Genomic DNA, 22,544 nt, shown 5'->3' on the forward strand with positions numbered 1-22,544 from the left:
AGTTACATTACACTGATAAGTCTCTAATGACTAATTGTTCATGCGATTATAAATAAAAAATATATTTAAAAAAATTTGCTATCAATTTATATTTTAAGTTATATATTTGTTTTTGGAATTTAAATACTTCAAAGGAATTACTCAGAGTTGAGGTTACCATAACTACCTTGATAATGGCCTATAGTTCTTGTATCAGTCAAATTAGTATTTTTTTCCTTAACTACTTTACTGTAAAAATAAATTTTAATAATATTATACTACACTTTCCAATATAATATAAAATAGTGAAACAAGGAAAATACGTTCTATGTAATTTTAGAACAACAATACAAATAATAATAAATTAATTATAAGCTTAACTACCCTAAAGTTCTAAAAAAGAAGAATGTATATTCTACATACCCTTAACAAACCAGAAAAATCATTTTTCCTGTCCCTCTGAAAATAAGTGAACCCCTATTTTCATTTATATGTGCAGATAATCTGTTTCAAATTTTTGAAGCAAAATAAGAGTATGTTATTTTAAATATTCCAATTTTCGGGTTAGCTAATAATCAATTACAATTATTTGTTTTTTTTTGTTGTTTTTTTATTATTATTATTATTATTATTATTAAATTTACTATTAATTATATGTTTTGAAAATTTGTCAAATTACGTTTACAATAAATTAATTAGTTAAAAAATAATTTTTTTTTTTTAAATTATTGCTAAAAAATGTTAATTAATATTTATGTAAACTACACCTTTTAAATGTTTTACTTTTGATATAACATCTTCAAAGAATTATATTCATAAATTAAACTAACAGTATTTCGTTGATAAATATTTTTATAATTAAAAAAAGATAGGTGTTCATCGTATTTGAATAATTACTGTAGAATATGTATATTTTAATAACCCCCTGTTTCAATAAAAGGTGAGCTGTATAGCGGTCTAACTAAAATACATATTAATTCAACGGTAGTTAAATGGGTGGTGAATTTTTGATTAGTATAATATTGAATCTATGACTCAGCGATATTAGATAATCTAATCTGCTTTTAACATTATTCAAACTCACATTAGCATATAAGAGTTAAACTACCGAAAGAAGGAGGAGTTTGAATTAAAAAAACAAAAAAAAATAACAGTAGATATATACATAAGTTAATTGTACAACAATACTTTTATCTGGCGGTAATACTGTGTAAAGGTAACCAACAATAACCGCAAATAAAAAGAATAATGATTAATTGTGTCGATATATATATGTATAAGAAGCTATTAGATCGTATTTCATTTATATAATAGACATTAGTTAGCCTAAATGGCACGTGGCACGTTATATATATATATATATATATATATATATATATATGTATAAGCTACACCTGACAACTTAATACACTAGTCAACATTTTTGGCTAGTCATTCTTTAACTTCTGTTCCTTTAGTTGTTATTACAACCTATCTTGAACCTATAGAATAATATTATATCTACGCCCCACCCTTTTATTTTGTGTCATTTATGAAACTGTTTTTTTTTTTTTTAATGTTTATTATTTTAAAATTTTATATAAAACGTATTGGTTAAATTGCAATGTTATAAATCTGTAATTTTGTATGTTGAATTCTAAATTTTATACGGTGATCTTTATAATCAAGCTCACAACATATGGATTTTAATAAATACATATATATTATTACTTAATAAAGAAATACTGTAGATGTTTTTCTTGAAACGCAACGATAAACTAAGGTATATTAGACGTAAACCTTGCTATAAATTTTAGAAATAAAAATTAATTTGTAGTTTTATAAGTAACTAGTATCCCCTAGTATCCTAGTATCCCTAGTATCCCCTAGTATCGCTCGCGCTATATGAATTACAATATGAGTACATAAGTATATGAAGACTTACATTTCCCGTCTAGCCAGGAGGCTCACCCTCCTGGATCCCACTATCTTCATTAAACTTATGCTTGTGAGAATAATAATGATAAATAAAAATTAAAACTTGTTCAATTTATAAAAACTATCAGTTTATTGTAATTTCTTCAAAGCAACACTTTGTTCAGTAGACCGGACCCACAAATTGGTTTTTAGATTTCCCGTCGCGGCTTCAGTCGCAAAATACATAATCAGAATTATAAACATAAATTACTATCACAATGATACCAAATCGCATAAAGATTGATTCAATAGCGGTCACATAAAAAGACAAAAATATAAAAGTTCTTTTGAATTATAATTTTTTAAATTTATTTGCTGTTGTAAGTGAACCTAACATCAAACTTCTTTTAAACGATCTTTTAAGTATTTATAAAAATGAATATGAATTTACGTATCTATTCATAGGTATTTGTTACCTACAACCAACCATTCCTGGTATAATCAGATAAAAATGGATAACATCAAAAATCCCAGCAAATCCCAGGTGTTTTAGTAGATTTTGAGGATATCTTGGATAAGACTTCTATTTTCTACTTTGGTATATTTTTCTTTTAACAGGTACAACTGAATGCTATTTTTTTTTCTCGGCTATGAGTATCTTTCTTATTTCTTTATAATATTTTTCTTTCCTAATGTTTATTAATACTCTTATTCTTTTTCGTCTTTCTCCCTCTTCCTTCCGCCTTATTATCTTTGATCCTTTGCTGAAAGTGAAAAAATATATGTATTTACGGTAAGTGCATTCACCGTAAATTTTCCCGCACTGGCAAATTTTGCCGAAAATCTCACAAAATGTATGCCTCCCATCAAATTATGGCATGACCTAAGGTCCCTGAGAATACGGTTGACCGCTTCAACATGAGCTCGATGAATCTAGTCCAATCATATCCCATACATTTTGTAGATTGGAAAATTTTACCAAAAGGATCATTTTTACAAAGAGAGAAAACTGACTTGTCTAAATGATACATTCAACGACAATCTAAAAGTTGAATGAACAGTTCTACCACCAGCGAGGAGAGTCGTAGCGATACCTGACAATGTTGCAAACCAAACTATCAGTCGATCGAACGATGCGAGAAGTAGATTAATCAAAAGGGGTTTCCCAGTGCCCCAAGGAGCATCCAAAAAAAAATAATATTTTTCTGTCAGTGTGGATATTGTGAGTGGTGAAATCAAATGCTAGGCGCTGAATCTGGTACCAGTTCAGAAAGATTAATATTTATGTACTGTTGATACTCTTGATTCATTGGTATTAAAATAATTCTGGTACATTGTATCATAGGGATTTCCATTATCGTGTTCACGAATTGGTATTCGTAAGCCGAAATCACAGAAATGCTTTTCACCAAGATTTACAACCTTGTCTTCAATTTCCTCTAAACAAAAATTACCTCTAGAGGGCTTTAAGACCTCTAGAAAATATCTGTATTGAGAAATATCTTGGGAGCGGCTCGCCATAAGAATTTAACGGCTCGCTACCTAGTGGCCAGAACGAGAAGTACAGCACCGTAACGGATTGTTTATTATTTACATGTTTTAATAAATCATTTTTCATCTTAATATAGCTTATAACACTCCGGGCTACATAATGAAACTACTACTGAAATTTTGTAGCGATTCTTGAGACTTTTGCTAACATACAAAGATACGTTTCCTCATTATATAACAGAGAGATACACGAACCAAACAATCAAATAATCAATGAATTACGATCTGATAAAAATGGTTTCTTGTTAACATAATAAAAAAAGAGAAAAGAAAGCTACGGAGAAAAAACTGTTATTCAACGCTAGGAGCTAGGATTTTACTAGGATGGGGAGTAGTTTACTGGGATGGAGGAGCTAGGATATTACTCAAATAGCTAGGATTGGATTTTGATGAAATGATTGTTACAAAAGTGCTAATTAAATTGATACAAGAAATATAGCACAGATATGAATCAACGGTACAATAAGCTCTGATTTTCCGACAGTTAACTGTCGTAAGCCTTATCTGGTGAAGATTGGAAAAATAATATTTTTTTTTTAATATGAAGTTAAATTAAATTATTTAAAGAAATGCCTAAAATATGAGGTCGAAGGAAAAACATACGTAAAATAGTATTTGAAAGTAGGCCAATGTAACGTGTATTTTATTATTATGGCAGTAACATAAAATCATACTTACTAATAATGGTTGATATTATATTTGGCCTACCTGAAAAGGCCATCCTACGTTTAGAAAACGCCCACTCACTTAATCAAATATTATGATATATTAGTATGATGGAAAACATTTTTTAAATATATCAATTTATTAAACATAATAATAACTATTATTAATATACTTATTAAAACTACATTTAAAATATTAGCTTAAAGTGATCTCTTTTTCAAATTGCCGATGTCTCAGCCTTTCATGCAAAGGTCTCGGGTTCGAATCCGGTCAGGCATAGTAATTTTCATACGCTAAAAATTTACATTTTCACATTCCCAACGTAAATGCTTCTTTGTAAGCTTCTGTGGTGAATTAATTCATAATTTAAAAAAAAATCGTGTACAAAAACAAGAAAAATAAGGAATTTATCATTTTTTTAAAAACTGATTACATCATAACGATACGAGAAAATCGAATCCTATAAAATTGTGTACGAGAAAAAATTTAGTGTATTTTAAATAGAGTGGTTTTCATATAAATTATATAGATTAAAACAAAACGTAACAGCTTTTATTTTTTGTAAATTAGGTAAATTAAATTCAGGCGATGAAAAAGAAGTTAAAACGGAAAATATTGATAAATGTTTCAAATAAGAAAATGTCGAACCCGGTTATGTGAATTGTTAACAAAAAATCCCTTTCGGCACGCCGGAAGGCGGAGGTAGATTTCACCGGTGCTAAGTAGGAAATAAAAAAGATTACCACCTTAAAGTTAAGAAAATCTTCAAATTTAATCGACAATGGTTTCATATGAAAAAAGTTTTACATATTTAGCATATGACCCCATCTTCTTACAATTCCAGCTACATTTTAGTCATCCTTGCCGTAAGGGTTATTCATATCAAAAATTGTTTCAGACAAAGGTTTTAGGTAATGTTTAGAAGACTAACAACCACTTTAAACCAATTAGATACTGCACCTATTAAGGGAGGTATATTTTTTTGTGAGTTTAAAATCCAATTTTTCCACCCCCTGAGCCATTGATTGGTGATGTCAAAAAACTTACACGAGTTTTAGGCCCTTATCCAAAGAGTAGTAGGAACTTTAAACGAATTCGATATTTTACTTAATAGAAATGTTATAGCAATATATATATATTTTTAATAAACCCCCCCATTTCACCCGCATTGTCCGATTTTAACCGTTAAAGAACTCAAACGAGATTTTGGGACGAATTATTTTTAAGAAACAATTTGAAAATGATTGGCGCAAAATTACGACTGTTGTCGTGGCCACAAGCAGGTATATATATATATATATATATATATATATAAACTTTTGAGCTGACGGTGGTTTTGAGGTCTGGGTGATATGAAATGCGAAGATACGTCACAATTTTCCGAAAGTAGAATCATGGTACTCATTAGTGATTAGAAAGGATGTGTAAGTGCCCTGACGTCGATCCAAAATTTTGCACATTTCCTTGATATTTACATTAAATTTTTGCTCGATTAGTTTTAAACCAAGAATGAAAGTTTATTAAATAACAAAGGTTACATTATTTAGATTATAATCACGCATTAAAAACAACGAACATTGAACAAAGAAACAATGTACTTACTAATTATTTTAATCAAGTTTACGCTAATATACATAACAAAGTTTTATCTTTAAACGCGCCCGTTTAAGTAATTTTCTACAATAATTAATTTAACATAATTTTAATGATATTTGATACTTTTATCTATAATATTAATACACTTATTTAAATTTTAGTAGAGAAACACTTCGTTTAACTGTCCTTTTTTAATTGTCAGAAGTTTAACAAATAAATCTTTTTCGCGATCGTACGAGAAGCATAATATTACAGCTACTTTAAAATATAAAGTTTGAATGCTATTTTATATGTTATTAAATTTTCAAGTATCTAGAGACTTTATTTCATGCTCTACACAATTTTAAAAAATCACAAATTTTTTTTTTTAGTCTGGATTGCAAAATTATTGTGTAAAAACTGCCAGACCAATTTTTTTGTAATTTGGTATGTTGATTTATCATATCAAAAAGTTCTTTGTGGCAAAATTTGAATTTCCTACGTATAAGTACTTAAAAAACTTCCTATAAAATCCTGTTTTTTTTTACAGTTATCGCTATTTTGCATCAATAATAAAACGTATATTTTTCGATTTGAGACCGATAATATGGTGTGTAAAATTTTATAAAAAAACTTTTTTTCTATCTCAATCTTTTCTCTAAAATAAACAGTTATCGAGTTCAAATTTAATCAATACGACAATGGTTTCATATGAAAAAAGTTTCATAAGAACAAAAGGGTATTTTTGCAATTTTTTTACATTTTCTTTAATAAAACTTTCAACTGGCGCATAACGAAATAATCATTTCTCATGATCTTCTGGAAGCATTAAAACCAAAATTAGCGATCTTATAGAAAACGTCCAACCCAAACCAGATACCGCCTGGACTAAACTGCCTTTAGTAGGATTTGAACCTTCTGCTATTTAGTTACGTCACAGGCGAGCGGTAGAATTAAATTATAGAGTAATATTTAAAGTATAAAAAATCATTTAAAGTGGCCGGTAGTACCGCCACACTCGCATGAGTGAAATACGGTATGCTCACGCGCTTTAGTTAGAATCATCGAATGAAATAAACGAAAAAATATTATATTTAAATAAAATGATAAATATTTTTAATTAATTTGTGTGTGTAATACGTGCATCAGAAAAAAGCCTCGTAGCGGGAAAGTCCTACAACTTGTTCTGGTTCCAGCCATTGGGGATGGGTGTGGTGAGGGGTTGAGGGACAGCCCCTACGGAGCTGCCTTTCGTATGTGCGTGCACGGATTGGCGGCAGTGATGAGGCACTGGGACTCCCTCATCCATTCGCGAAAAAGACCGAGACGCTGTGAGTACTCTACACAGGGTACTCTCACTAGAGGCATTGGCGTCAAGACCGAGTCCCGGCTTCTGGGGTGTTGTCCAGGAACGACACAGTCGGGCTTTGATATCCCGCCCTCGGGGTTAGAAGCAGGCAATGAAAAGATCTAACCGGCGGGCTGACCTGTTGAACTAGACTTATGGTTGGTGGTCGGGGAGACCCGTTTGAGTAGACAACCCCCTGGGCTGTGCTTTCCATTGTTGTGGATCTGGCTCAGGGAGTAGGATGAAAAAAAAAAAAAGAACTGTGTTGTCAGTTTTTTCTACTTGAATTTTAAGTCGTTTCATAATTTCATTAAAAAAACGAAGGTTGCTTTATTTTATTTTCTTATCACTTTTCTGTAAAACTTTTGAATTTTGAAAATTTTCTCAAAAAACTTAAATAAACAACAACCCCTTATTTTGAACCTAACGTACCTTTACAATGGTGTAAAATGCTCAAAAATAAAAGGTTTTAAGTATGACTTATTAACCCTTCAATCACTAATTTCTATAATTTTTCTTACTTGATTTGAATGTTTTGACATTTTTTAATAAAATTAATGAAAATATCTCTAACTAAATATCTCATAACGTTTTTGTTTTCCAGTGCATATTTTTTTGTTATTTCAAAATGTATAAAACTTTTTTTTGTATTCTGTTTGTAACATTAGATCACGTTTCTATTTAATTGTAATGTTATAATATTTATGTGTAGTTTTTATTCTATTTTCTCTCAGATCGATTCCGACCGTAAATCCCGATTCTTTATGTAAAAGTACAAATTCAACTCTCTCTCTTCCTTGCTTTATTAATATACATAATGACTAATATTACATATATAATTCCTGTTGTGAGACAAAAGTCTCCAGGGTAAGCAGTAAAACAAATTCAACTCTATTTGCATTTTATTTCTTAATGCACATTAACCAGTAAATTCTGTATAAGACCTGTTTAAGATTTACGTTATTACAGTATTTATGTTTATAATTATAAAATAATTATCAGAATTTTTTTTTACGTATGTGCAATTTTATTATTTTTACAATGATTGTAGAATATTTTGAAATAGCTTAATTTTTACCATTTTATTTATAATTTATTAAAGGCTAAATCGACTGTAGTTTTTATCTAGTCTCCTATGATTAGCCAGCCTCCATGGCGCGAGTGGTAGCGTCTTGGCCTTTCACCCGGAGGTCCTGGGTTCGAATCCCGGTCAGACATGGCATTTTTCACACACGCTACAAAGCATTCATCTCACTTTCTGCGGAAAAAAATGCTTAATTGCGGACCCGGAGGTTAAACAAAAAGAAAAAAGGTCTCATATGATTCATTTTTCTTGCATAAAATTTTGGTTTAAAAACGTTCTTATATTATTGCATAAATATAACAATAAAGAAAAAAGGTTAGGATTTGACTAGTATCTTTTACATTTTTATGTTGTTCTAAATTGATTTGATAATCTTTACATTATATATGTGGTATATTACTTAAATTATATATATATAAATATATATATATATATTTTTTTTTTTTAAATTCTGTAATTTATGTGTAAATCTTATGGTATGTTTCAGTCACAATGCACAAGGAAAAGGAGGAGAATCAATATCGAAGTAGAGGGGATTTATCCGTATATGACCACGCAATGCTTGATGGAGATATGTTTCTTCAGGTAAGTTGTTAATTTTTTTTTATGTAAACTTTAAAATGATTTGTTGTATATTTACATCGTTAGTTTTGTTGAAATCGTATTTAATCAACAAAAAATTGTTGAACTGAGTATACATTTACAAGCAAATATGAACACAAAATAAGTAATCAAATATAGTAAACGTATATTGGGAATAAATTCCGTATGGTTAACCATTTCAAAAAATATAGAGATTAAATATTACATAAAAAACTACAAATATACGTTTATCATGTTCTATTTTTTCCTACTTTTATTGAAGAAAAAATATCGAAGAAAATTCTATTTTATTTTGTATTAATTAATAACACCAACCACATTATTCACAATTTGATAGGAGTATAAGAAAGGGGCGGAGCTTGGATGAATTACAGTTGCCTGTTTGCACAATTGACACATATCACACTCGCTTACATTTAAATCACGACTTACTGGCGAATGACAAGGCTTCATATAACCGTTGTGAGATGATTCAGTAGTGTTATGATTGGAGTAGTGGTGATGTTGGCTTGTTGCTATGACGATGACCTATGTCGATACAACAGCCGAAAGGAGTTTTCCATCTCCTAACAAAATCTAATGTTCAACTCTGAATATTTCACGTTTACTATCGAGTATTTCGATTTTGCTACAGTTAATGACAACAAAGAGAGTTTATTATAACTGTACTTCCAACAAAGAAAACCTTTCTGTATTACATCTAATATATAAATCCGGAAGTTTGTGGCGAGATCTGTCTGTCCGTTTGCAACAGCATCACGCGAGAACCAAACGACCGATTTCTTTCATATCTTCTGGGTACATTCGTCTGTTATCCCTGGGAAGATTTCAAGTCATAGAGCGGAACCATAGCCCCTTTTGGGGTGAAGTTGGGAATTTTTTTGTTAAAATCTACGTACCTATTAATCTACGTACCATTTATTAAAAATGTAATTTAATAAAAATATTACTTAGAAATTAGAAATGAATGGAGGTGAGAATTAATATTATATTAAATCTAATTGTACCTTAATAGGAAACTAATCTAAATCTGGTATATAAGTAACCAACTTTTTTTTATAAATTTAAAAAACTCTGATTCTTTTTTTATTTATTCAATTTATACATTACGATAGGGATTTTAATATATTTATGAAAGTGGTGCAAAACTAAAATCAAAATATGTCCACTAATTTTAACACCTTCAAATTAAATTTATTTTTAGTGTTTATATTATGAAATTCACTTTAATATCTTTTGAAAAACCAATGTACTGCTAGCTTTCTAAGTGGAAATGAAAAAACCGAATTCTTTTTACGTATTAAAACTTGACTGGTATAAGTAAATTTATATTTAATTTTGAAAGTGGTACCATTTCATCTTAGGTTTATCGAAAAATATAAAACAAACTAGATTGTTACAAATCATAATAATAATAATTTTGGGTCAGTAACATTTAATATTCCTCGACTATTCCTTAAGTAATTCTATAAATCTTTAAAACAATTTTATTAAAATAAAGGATATTTTATACACTAAAAATGTAAATAAAAAATTGAAAATGTTATATTCTGAAGTTCTTACAAAATTTCATATATATATATATATATATATATATATATATATATATTCTTTAGTCTGAGAATGTGGCTGTTTTTTTAACTATTTTAATATTTTCCGGTAAGTATGCTTAATTAATACGTGAAAAATATTATCTTTGACATGAAAATATACGTATGCCTACTTCATACAGTAATCTCGTACTAAGCATTTCCAAAAAAGGAAACCTTTTTAATTTTATAAATAATCAAAAAGTAACTTTTATTAACTTTATTAATTTTCGCAAAATTTATAGAGCATTTTTTGCAGAAATAACATTATTTGCCCTTAAAATAACACTTTATTTATAAAATAATTTGTTTTTAACATTAGACCAAGCAATGCTTCACTGTTGCCAGAATGTTTACCATAGTTCAAACCTCACCAATCTCACTGCTGTATAAATCATTAAAAAAAATCTGATGTGGACACCACATGCCTTGTTGCCAGAGTAACAAAAATTTGCTGTACAAAAATTTAGGCTTTTCCATGAGTTTGAAGGTTCACTTCCTAAATTCACATGTGGACTATTTTCCTGAAAATCTGGGTGTCGTTAGCGAAGAAATGGGTGAGAGATATTTTATCAGTATAAGAAAGGAGAAATCGATTCAATTTCATCAGAAAAGTGGAGTTTTTCCACTTATAAATTAAGTGGAAAATTTACTACTATTATGATGGCAGATTATTTCTGGATTTACCTCGAGCTGAACTCTATAGAGAACATAAAAGGAAAAGCGCGAAGCAGAGTATAAGCCGTCCAAAGAATCTACAACACATGGAATAAAATTGTAAGTATTTTACATATTTCATCATTAACGGTGGATGAAGAGAGGGAGAGGTTTCTAAAGGCATGACGTACTTCATAAAAATTAATTAAATAAATAAAAATAAATTAATTTAAAAATGCACTATAATAGAAATTAGGCTTACTTTGTGGCAATTTTCATTAGAAATTAAGGAGTCAGTGATTCCCTGCTCTTTTTTCAGATCATTCAACTGTTTAGCTATAAGAATGCATAGTATAAGCTAAAAAAGTGAATATATTGTATTAATTTATTATTTAAAATAAACGTTTTATATGTATTTTATTGTATCACATCTTCGTAACTTTTCAATTTTTTAAAACTTTTGAAATTTGCGATTTGTGAAAAATCCTGACGTGATGAGAAAAAATGAAGGTTGTTTTCCGATTCAGCGCTAAAAAATATATAATAATCAATTATCAAAAACGAAAAACACAACTATCCTAGGCTTATATTATTCGAAATTTATCACTACGATATTGGATGAATCAACTGTTCATAATTTTTTACGATTATCGTACAAAATTAGAAACATTACCAAAAAGATGTAATGTTACGTAAAAAGGAAATTTTTATTTTATGTGAAAATTAATTTTCTGTGCAATTAAAGTTTTGTATTATTAACATTCATAGATTTTCCTTCCATTTAAAATGATGCAAATAAATTCCCCGTTACGTCATTGTTATTGTTATAGAAACAGTGACAATTATTTTAATTTATTGCATATTTGTAGGTAGTAAATAATATAAACCTAATACAGTCATTGTTTTAATTTCCGTGACATTAAAATCATATCAATCGATAGTGGTAAATACACGTTGAACCCGGAACTTACTTTTTGTTCCGAGCATTAAAAATTTAATTCACATTTTAAAAAAAAAACATATATAATAACAACAGGAGTAGTAGTAATCAGATTGAAGAAGGTAATAAAATATACTTTAATAAAATAGACTTACTCGTAGTAAAAATAGATTGAACACCTGGAGATATAAATTGTAATCTCTTTTTATTTATTTTTCTTCAAATAGTAGGTAGGTTATTTAAATTATGATTATTTAAATTTGTATAAAATCAGCTTCATATACAAGCTGGTAATCTGTTTTATTATTAAAAATTCTTCTCAGTAGTTCTGAGAAGTCTATTCTGGATTCATTATATTATAAATATAAATAAGTTAATTACATTTATAATAAATATAACAACTTCGATCGACAACAGTGTTATAATGAGATGACTTTTAGTTCGTAATTTTCCGTTTCTAGGACTCGTACCACCTTCCTTCCTTATAGAAATAACTCTTTTTCATTGAACTTAATAAGTATTATAAAGTTTTATATCCGTAAATAAGAATAGTATTTACTTATTAATTCATCGAATCAGCTGAAGGTTCAATTATAATTAATATATCTTTTCGTAAAGTGATGTAATTCGTAGCATATGAAACATATCAAAATTAATTGGGAATTGATATTAAAAGCTATTAAACTTTATTATGAAAATTTTAGTTTCTCTGTGGCTAGCTTAAAATTATTTACGTAATTTTACGGACAAATGAATAAGAATTACTTCAAAGGATTGTAAAAAAAAAAAAAAAAAAATAGATAATTTGATAAGCTAGTAAAAAATGAAATTTAACTATAAATAATAAAAACACTAAAATAATTTCTTATAAATAATTTAAATTGAATAGATATCAATTAAAATCAGTTAAACAATTACTTTCACCATCATTACTATCTCTGGAAGCTTTTTAAGAATATCGTATACCACATTATATCGTCTTCTGTTTCATCCATGGCATTTGTGATGCTGCAATTTTTAAAGGAGTGAGATATTATTTCATACAGGATTTTATTCCACGCTATTTTTGAAGAACTTGCTTTTTTATTTTTCCGGAAGCAGTTAGAGAATGATTTGCTAAATATAACTAGTTTTCGTATTGTTTTCTTACGTGGTCTTTGAAAGACTTCAAAGTGTAAACATCAAATGGCTGGTCGTACCACCCGGGATTTGCAATAAGTCATAATTTACTTTCTTTAATTTATTTTTCGCTGAATCCTCTAAATATCCTTCTGATGCAACCATTAAAACATATTTTTAGATTTTTGGAGAGTTTCTAATCTTATATTTCATACAGCATTTACCCAGTCTTCCATAATTTTAGAAGTCATTCAACCATTTCTTATGAGCACGCATTATCACATCATTAGGGAAATTTTCGTTTTTGGGAATGTTTTCCTACTTAATATTAAGAATGGAGGTAACTTTTGATCGTCTGCAGTAACCCATTATTACAGTGACATTTTGTTTTTCGTATTCCGTACTATTTTAGTGGGGATTCCTCATTGTTATCTGGTTTTAAAAAAAAATCAAAACTCATCCTTAATACTAGTATACGTAATAAAAATGACGTATTTAGCAACATGATATTTTTACGTTTGTAGTTAAAAATATAAGAAACAAAAAACTATGTTCAGAAGTTGATTCTTACTAAATATTTTTTTTACCTGTTACACAATCTTGCATAATATTTTCTTAATTTTAAAATAAAATATATAAATTTATTCGAAGAATTTAAAAAAAAAATTTTTTTAATATTGTAAAAATGAATAAAAATCTATTTTTCTCATATTTATTTTTTATTTTAAATCAATTTCCACCAATACGGTTGATAAAATATATTCAATTCTGACAATGAAGAAAATTTTATGTTCTGTGGTATAACGTATGAACTTTTCTCTACCTTTTTCCGCTGTTGTATGCCAGTTGTTACGAATTGATTAAATAAAATACAAGTACAAAATTCACTACCTATTTCTGTTAGTCTGACATGGTATGTTTGTTATTCTTTAAAATAGCTATTAAAAGTTTCAGGTGTAATTATTTACGGTTATGACATTTAAAATATATACAAAAAACCGTGTGTTTCAAAATGAATATCAGGGTTTTAAAGTTATGTAATATTTATTAACTTTCACTTATATTGATAAATTATACATAAAATGAAACAACTCAAATAGTTTTTTTTATAAATGTTCAATATGAGCACAATTCGTTACACAGCATACACCCAGCCGATAGGAAAGTTTATCCCAAACTTTAATCAGCAAGCCTGGATTAATCGATGGGACAGCTGCTTCAATCACGTCTCAAGTCGAGTAGATCAGCAAGTAACGGTGACATATACACTTGTTAATAAACCCTCAAAGAAAAAAATCGCACGGATTCAGATCGGGAGAACATGGAAGCCACAGCAAACAAGCCCTGTCATCTAGTTCCCGGTGACCAATCCAGCGGTCGGGGAGAATTTCATTCAACGAATCACGTACAGCTTTATGCCAGTGAGAAGGCGCACCATGTTGTTTCTAAATAACGTTTTGTGGTTCGCAATGCAATTGAGGAAATATTTGTAACACATCAAGATATATATTCCAGACACACATGGTTCCGCGAAAAAGAACGGTCCATAAATTTACCTTCGGGATACGGCACAAAAAAAATCAGTTTTGATGAGTTTCGTTCATAGTGTAATATTTTTTGAGAATTTTCTGATCCTCAGATACACACATTATGAGTGTTTACTTTTCCATTAGCATAGAAATGTTGATTCGTCACTAAATACGACACGATAAAGAAAGTCTTCATCGACACAGTGCATCACTTCATTTACGAAGCTAGCACGCAAACCATAATCTGTAACCTTTAGAGCTTGTAATATCTGTAAACGATATGGACGCAGTTTAAACGTTTCCTTAAAATCCTCTACACAGACGTCACTGGAATTGATAATTCACGACTAGCCTTCCTAACAGATTTCCTAGGATTACGCACAAAAGACTCTCTTACACGTTCAACATTGTACTCTTTCCTTTACAAATACAGCCAGACGTTTCGAATTGCTAATACCATCTACGAATGTTATTGTCACTCGGTGATCACAACGGTACTTCAAATGGAACGCACGTTAAATAGTAATCACATAATCACACTTTGAAAACTGCAAAATACAGGCTTTCAAATGCTTTCTGTCGGAGCGTCACCATCTTTGCTACTAGCGCTTTCAAGCGGAAGGTACAGGAAATAGGTTATAAGCTTACACACAGCTAAAACTGTTTGAATTGATCTTTCATTTCATTTACAATTAATCAATGTACGTGCTGAGAAATATTACATAGCTTTCATTTTGAAACACACGGTATGATATTTTACCGTACCAATATGTATTAAAATACAGATTGGTATAATACCATTTGTTGTTATTATCCTACAAACTTCGAATTATCATTCTATAGCCCGTATATTCATAAAGGATATCACCAAAACATTAAGAAATAGAGAAATCTTAAGAGTAATAATTTTATCGATAGCAATATTCTATCTATGATATATTATAACAACCAAGAGAATAAAAATAAAAGTGAACGATACAAAAAATAAAAAAAGTAGGAGACTAAGCTGGAACGGAACAAGAGAATTAGACAAAGACAGTGAATTAATAAAGAGAGAGAAAGAGAAAAGGGACAGTTACAGCGAGTGAATGTGTACTTGAATTTCTTGAAATATGTACATAAACGTTATTCAAAAACAAAATAAAGAAAACACGCTTGATCTGTTGGCAATATATTAAAATTAATTGCATATATAAATTATATTAACATTAAATTATATACAACGTAAATTCCTGTTTAACGAAGTAATTTAACCCTTTTATACTCAGAGTATTAACCTACCTATTTCTATAGGCGATATTATTATGACCAAGTACGGTACTAGTTATATAAAATATTTATTTATATTTTACACAAACCATTATTCTGTTTTCTTTTAACAAAATTGTTTAAAATGAAGTTGTTTCTCATTGCAAGACTAAATTTTCAATCAATTTTGCAAGGTAATACAACTACAAATTATTAGCAGGTATTTTATAGATAAACAACATTTCTATTAATATATTATTATGTAAAAACGACATCTGTCATCGATTTTATTCGTTTTAATCAATTTTCTATTATTAAAGCGTATACAAAAACTATACATATATATATATACATATATATATATATATATATATATATATATATTTAAACGTACTCGTTTATATACATATGTATGCCACAGGTATAAGTTTGCTTCACGCAATAAAATGCATTGTAATATGTTGTGTATATATATGTACTGCCACATAAACGTTCAAGATATCAAACCGTATTAATGTGTAGGAAACACGAACACATTTCAGTACATATAGATAGTTGCTACATATGTGAAAGAATTTCACTTGTTATTTTATGAATAAAACTTTCAATTACTTCCAGTCCGGTCCAAACAATTTACAGTTTTATTATTATTGCTATTATTTTGATCATTATCGTTAGTTAAAAAAAATAAATATATATATATATATATATATATATATATATATATATAAATTAAGTCATAATTTTTAAAACAGTATTTATATTTTTTGGCCTCACAATGAATTATATTTTTAATTTGGCTAACAATATATTTCATATTGTACTCGATACGTGGGGACCGTATTGTGTAATAAATAAAAACGGCATAAATCAATGGATAAAATAACTTTATCATAAAAATATATATATAATATGCTTTCAAAAAATAAAAATAATTCTAAATTATATCATTAATTAATGTAGACAATAACAATTAATTTCGGAAGTGTATATATCAATTGAGAACACGCTATTGTTGACCGCACCCTCGGCACGGTTTCAAATAAAAATCAATGTCTTAATATCATGTTACTTTCGTTTTTTCTCTTTCTCTGTCTTTCTCTCTATCAATTAGGAATAAGTGAGATGGAGAGAAATAATAATAAAGAGATCTATAGTCGATAAAGATCGCTAGGCGATATCTGCAGTATAAGCCTAATTGTTTTACAGATAATAGAAAAATTAAAAAATAAATATTACGAGTTAACAGGATATAACATATATATTTTACCTGATTACGAAAAAAGAGAAACAAACAGTGAAATATCGTGTTGAAGTGTAAATGTTACCGTGAAAGACCTAAATTAGAGAATGTTAATAATCTACGGTGAATGTCGACACATACCAAATACGTCGGTGAAAGACCGAAATATTTGTTTATATTATTATACATTCGGACCTTCGACGGTATACGTCAACAAACACAGAAGCTCTGGTGGGAATTGAAATAACTAAAATTAAAAAAAAAAAAGATCATCCAGTACCAGTCTATAAGGTAAATAGATTATGAGAAGCCTTCGTAAAAAATTAAATTTAAATTTAAGCTAAACATAACCTACGCTCGCTTCGCCCGCTAAACTCGTTTAATTAAAGTTAAATATACAAGTTATTTCCCAGCATTGGAAGCGATTAATCAAATTCATCTTAGATGATTTTTTTTTTAATTTCTAGTTATCGTTTCGAATCCCGCCAGAGCTTATCTATGTTTAATAATAATAATAATTTATAAAAACCACTTACCAACAACTTTTTATATGTGATCAATTTCTTTCGGATACCAAATCCATCTTTAGAACTAAAAAAAAAAAAAAAAAAAAAAAAAAAAAAAAAATTATATTATTATTAAAATAAAAAAAGTAAATCTCATTCATCGTATGTAAGAGGTTATCTAAAATGTAAAACAGTGGTCATCATGTTTTAAAAAATTACGTCGACTTAGCGTCCAGTCACAATAAAAGTTTCCACCGTTATGGTAAAATTGAAAGGAAACGGCGTGGTCAACCCACTCTATAGTTATAGTTCAGAACTTGCCTATATAATACATCATTGTCATCAATCGTGTTTATTAATTTATTATTATTAAGATATATATGGTATTTTTCTAAGTTATTAGTACCTTGTATATTATTTGAAAAAACAAGAATTTTAATAAAATTTTCCGGATTACAATTATGGTTATTATTGATAATGTGTTTAGCAAAATTAGACCTTTCTATTTGACCTTTTTTTTTATATCATTGACATATTCTCGGATTCTAACTGAAAAAGATCGATTGGTCTTACCAATGTTTTTTTAATTCATAACCCGCGCATTTTAAACTATATACGCTTTATCCTTCTAAATTAATTTTATTCCCGGTCTTTATAATTTCAGATGGATCTGTTTTATTATTCGTTATATATGTATTTTTAAACAAAATAATTTAAATATTCTATTAAACTTTTTATAATTTATATTATATTCGAATTTAGCATAACTGTTATCGTTATTTTTATTGATTAATTTTATGATATCTTTTATGAAAATTTTGCATTTTATTCTATTATGTAATTTATCTATTAAATTTTTATTATATCCGTTAGTTACCGCGATGTTCTTAATATTATTTATTTGGGTTTTTAATTTTATATCTTCATATTTTAAAGCTCAAACTATTAAAGCATTAAATGTAGCCATTTTTTGGTTCTAAGGATGAAAGGATTCATAATGTATTATTGTATTTTACTTTGTTAGTTTCGTAAAACTATCAATGTTTAGTTTATTATCACGATAATCTTTGTTATTTTCGTGTCTAAAAAATGTATACTATTATCATAAAATTATTATCTGTATTTATCGACTTATACTGGCGAATGTCCGAATAAGTAAATATTTCGGTCTTTTACCGACGTTTTTTGTAATATATGAACATTCACCGGAGAATATTGACATTTGCCAGATAACGGTCTTTCACGGTAACATACAGATTAATTTTAATAGGATTTTAAATCTGTTAAGAAAAATGTTCTAAATCAACTCGGTTTCATGTTTGTTCAGTTTAATTTTATATCTTGTACCGAATCGCCGAATCTTCTCTCGAACGGTTGGCAATTCCATATAATCGTGTATTTCAGCGTTTTTCGCAAACCACGGCGCTTGTGTTATATTTCTCAACAGTTTGTTCTTGAACGCTGTACGACTTCAATGTAACTCTCGGTCGTCATATCCCACAGTTGAATTCCGTAGATCCAAATAGGTTTCAGCACGGCTGAGTACAGAATTTACTTATTAGCTAATGATAGTTGCGATCCCCTGCCTAATAACCCGTACATCTAGTAATAATGCTTAACATTATGCTAAGCTGCGTCCTTTTTCCCTTGACATGACTCCTATACGTAAGAAGACGATCCAGATGCAGTCCTAGGTATCGTACGCTGTTAACATGCGGGATGAAAACGCCATAAAATTAAACTCTAGGGCAGTTACTCCTCCTCAACGCAAACGTAACATGCGTAGACTTAGCCTAAATAAACATGTGAACTGGCTCGCCGTTAACCTCCTGGATAAAAGCATGAACGTTAGACCCCTAAAGCAACTGCATATATTAGCTCCGTAAGTTTTCAAAGATTTGAGGTGAATCGGCTACCCTAGGATGTTGTGCATCATCAAAATTCGTAATTTCTTGTCGCCACTTTTTTATTCTTTTTTCATTGTTTAATTATTCTGTTTGCAATTGATAATACTATTTTTTTGGTGTTTTCTTTGCTTTTTATGTTGTGAACTTTACCAGTGTTCTTTGGATTCATCTTTCCCTATGCATTTATCTGTACTGTATAAGATACGTATACATATACAATTCTTTGAGAGATTTCAATGGAAACCCCTGCACTTCATTTTTTTTTTTTTTTTGTATTCAAATTTATTTATAACTCCGGAAAATTGGAACAGATTGAAAATTAAACACACTGCGACAAAAAGAAAAAAATCAACTCCAAGTAGGGATTTACCTATTTATAGTCAGCTTCATCCTCCATATTGAAATAAAAATCTTCCAAAAGTATTAAAACATAATTAATTTAAATAAATTAGTGAATCTACGGAAAAGTAGATTCAAACAAAAACGAATTTTTAAAGTGACATTAATATATAATTTCATCTAAAAATTTTTTTTATAAATTTTTAAAATTAATAAACTTGTAAAATTTATATTTTATAAATATATATTATACATTATTATCTTAGTTTCGTTCAAAATAAATACCCTACAAGAGTTTATTACTGTATTGAACTTAATGAAATTAATTTACTCATAAATATTATTTTGTTCAAAACATAATTTTATAATATCGACGTGAAGTTCTTCAAATATACTATCATCAAACTAAAATAGGTGGAAGATTTTTCAAACAGAAATTAAGTTATTTAAACGATATTACGGTAATTTTCGTTTTTTTCAACGTTATTTAATACACTATAATTTACAGCCTATTATAATTTTTATAATGAAGAATATTAGTTGGAAAATTTAAGGATAACAAGATAATGCATTTAACTAAATTCCTATTCAAAAGAACTTTGGTTCAGGTCTTTTTACGTTATCTGTATTCCTTTTTTTTTATTTTTATCAAGGTATTGGTTTATCACTTTTCTGTTTCTTCCGAACAACTTGTTTTTTATATGAACAGAATTATTTGTAGTTTTACCCAGTTTGAAATAAACAATAGTTATTATAAAACTAACAAATTTTAAGTAAATATTACCAAAAAATTAAATTAAAAATTCTTTAATTAAAAAGTAAAAGAGTAATAAATTTTCAGTTGAAATACTTTTTTTTTAATGTTTGAAGTTAATAGTAAATATTAAAAAATTGATAAATTTTTATTAATTATTTTAAATTCTGTCATCTTTTTTAAATTCAAAATTAAAAAAAAAAATTAATATATTTTAATTTTTTCAGTGTTTATTTTATTTATTACTAGCTTTTTTTACTTTTTTAACCTTCGGACCATCGTTAGGTACTGCTTCAGAGGATGAGAGATGAATGACAATTGTAGCGTGTGAAAATGCCATGCCTGACCGGGATTCGAACCCGGGACCTCCGGATGAAAGGCCGATACGCTACAACTCGCGCCACGGAGGCTGGCGCTTTATTATTAGCTGACCCGGCATTGCATCGAAATTGCTAGACTTGAGTATATATATATATACTGATTAAATGAAAGTCTGATAAAACATTAAAAAACTGAAGATTAGGGAAGTTCACAAAATTTTACCTTTCCCTTCTTCCCATTTTCGCATATTCCCTTTTTCCCTTTCTCCCTCCCTATTTTCTTATTTCCCTTTTTCCATTTTTCGCAAAAATATTTCTTTTCACGTAACTAATATATATTCTGAATATGAGCCAAATCGGACCATAAATACAATTTTTCCAAATATCTCAACTCCAGCCTCACCTAGTGGGTCCAAACTAATTCAGAAACCTTCGCGGGCGTGCGCACAACAATTCACCAAAATTTCATCGCATGGATGAATGATAGAGGATCACATACGGGACAAAAAAACATTCATTTTTATATAAATATATATATATATAAGATTTATCTAATTTATTTTGTATACCTACTTAATTATATATTTAAATACGTTTATACTAACCTTTTTATCAATCGATAATTATTATAGATTAGTGGAAAGCAAAATATAAAATTGAGAATGCTTACAAAAAAAAAACCAGTTAACTGAATAAATGGTTTTATACTAAGTGATCATGTTTGTCGTCATTTAATTTCAATTTAACTAAACTATTTAATATATATATACTTTTTTTTTAATTTTACCTTTAAATGATAACCCGTTTATCTTTTCTGTTTAGCCTCTAAACCCACCGTAAGGTATTACTTCAGAAGATGAATGAGGATGATATGTATGAATGTAAATGAAGTAATAGTCTTGTACAGTCTCAGGTCGACTATTCATGAGATGGGTGGTTAATTGAAAGTCAACTATCAAAGAACACCGGTATCCCCAATCAAGTAGTATTCAAATCCGTATAAAAGTAATTGCCTTTTCTAGGATTTTAACCTTAGAACTCTCGATTTCGAAATCAGCTGATTTGCTATAACGAGTTTGGTCTAGCGGTTGACCAACCCGATGTCATTTATTTTATGATTATTTCATAAAATAAAAATATTTTTAATTGATTTCATTATACATGGGAATTTTTCTTTGTTTAGAAGCTGATTTGAATGAAAGGAAAAGACTGCAACAATTTTAATTGAATGGTATAAGATAATTACTAAAAAATATTAAAAAAATTATATTTATGAGTAAATTATGCTACAATGTTTATTAAACTAGTGATAATGCGGTTTTAAAATAATTTTTTTACGGTAATTAATTGAAGAGAAGGGTATTTTGTAAAATTAAAAATTACTTAAAACTGAAAATATAATTTAATATTCTATTGTTAATTAAAGGAAAAAGTAATTTTTTTTCTTTCTATTCTATTTACGAAATTTATCGTGAATTGTTTCAGAATCATGTTTAAATCTTATATATTTTATTTTCCCAATAAGCAACCTTAAGACCTAATTTGATGAGGATGATATGTATAACATGTAAAGTAGGTATAGTCTTGCACAGACAGTCCGACAATTCCTGAGACGAGTGGTTAATTGAACCCCCAACCACCAACACACGCCGGTAGCCACTGTCAAGTATTCAATTCCAATTAAAAGTAAT

The 22,544-nt window shown here is 28.5% G+C and overlaps 1 protein-coding gene across 1 annotated transcript in view; it reads left to right on the forward strand.

Moving 5' to 3' along the window:
- The window catches only part of ss (aryl hydrocarbon receptor spineless), a 678,242-nt gene that overhangs the window by 448,430 nt on the left and 207,268 nt on the right, over positions 1-22,544 (forward strand). Inside the window, exon 3 of the mRNA XM_075370601.1 lies at positions 8,587-8,684. Within this exon, the coding sequence (XP_075226716.1) occupies positions 8,587-8,684 (98 nt within the window). The remainder of the gene's footprint in view (positions 1-8,586; positions 8,685-22,544) is intronic.

Source organism: Lycorma delicatula, chromosome 7, assembly GCF_047948215.1.
Source record: "Lycorma delicatula isolate Av1 chromosome 7, ASM4794821v1, whole genome shotgun sequence".
Lineage (NCBI taxonomy): Eukaryota > Metazoa > Arthropoda > Insecta > Hemiptera > Fulgoridae > Lycorma > Lycorma delicatula.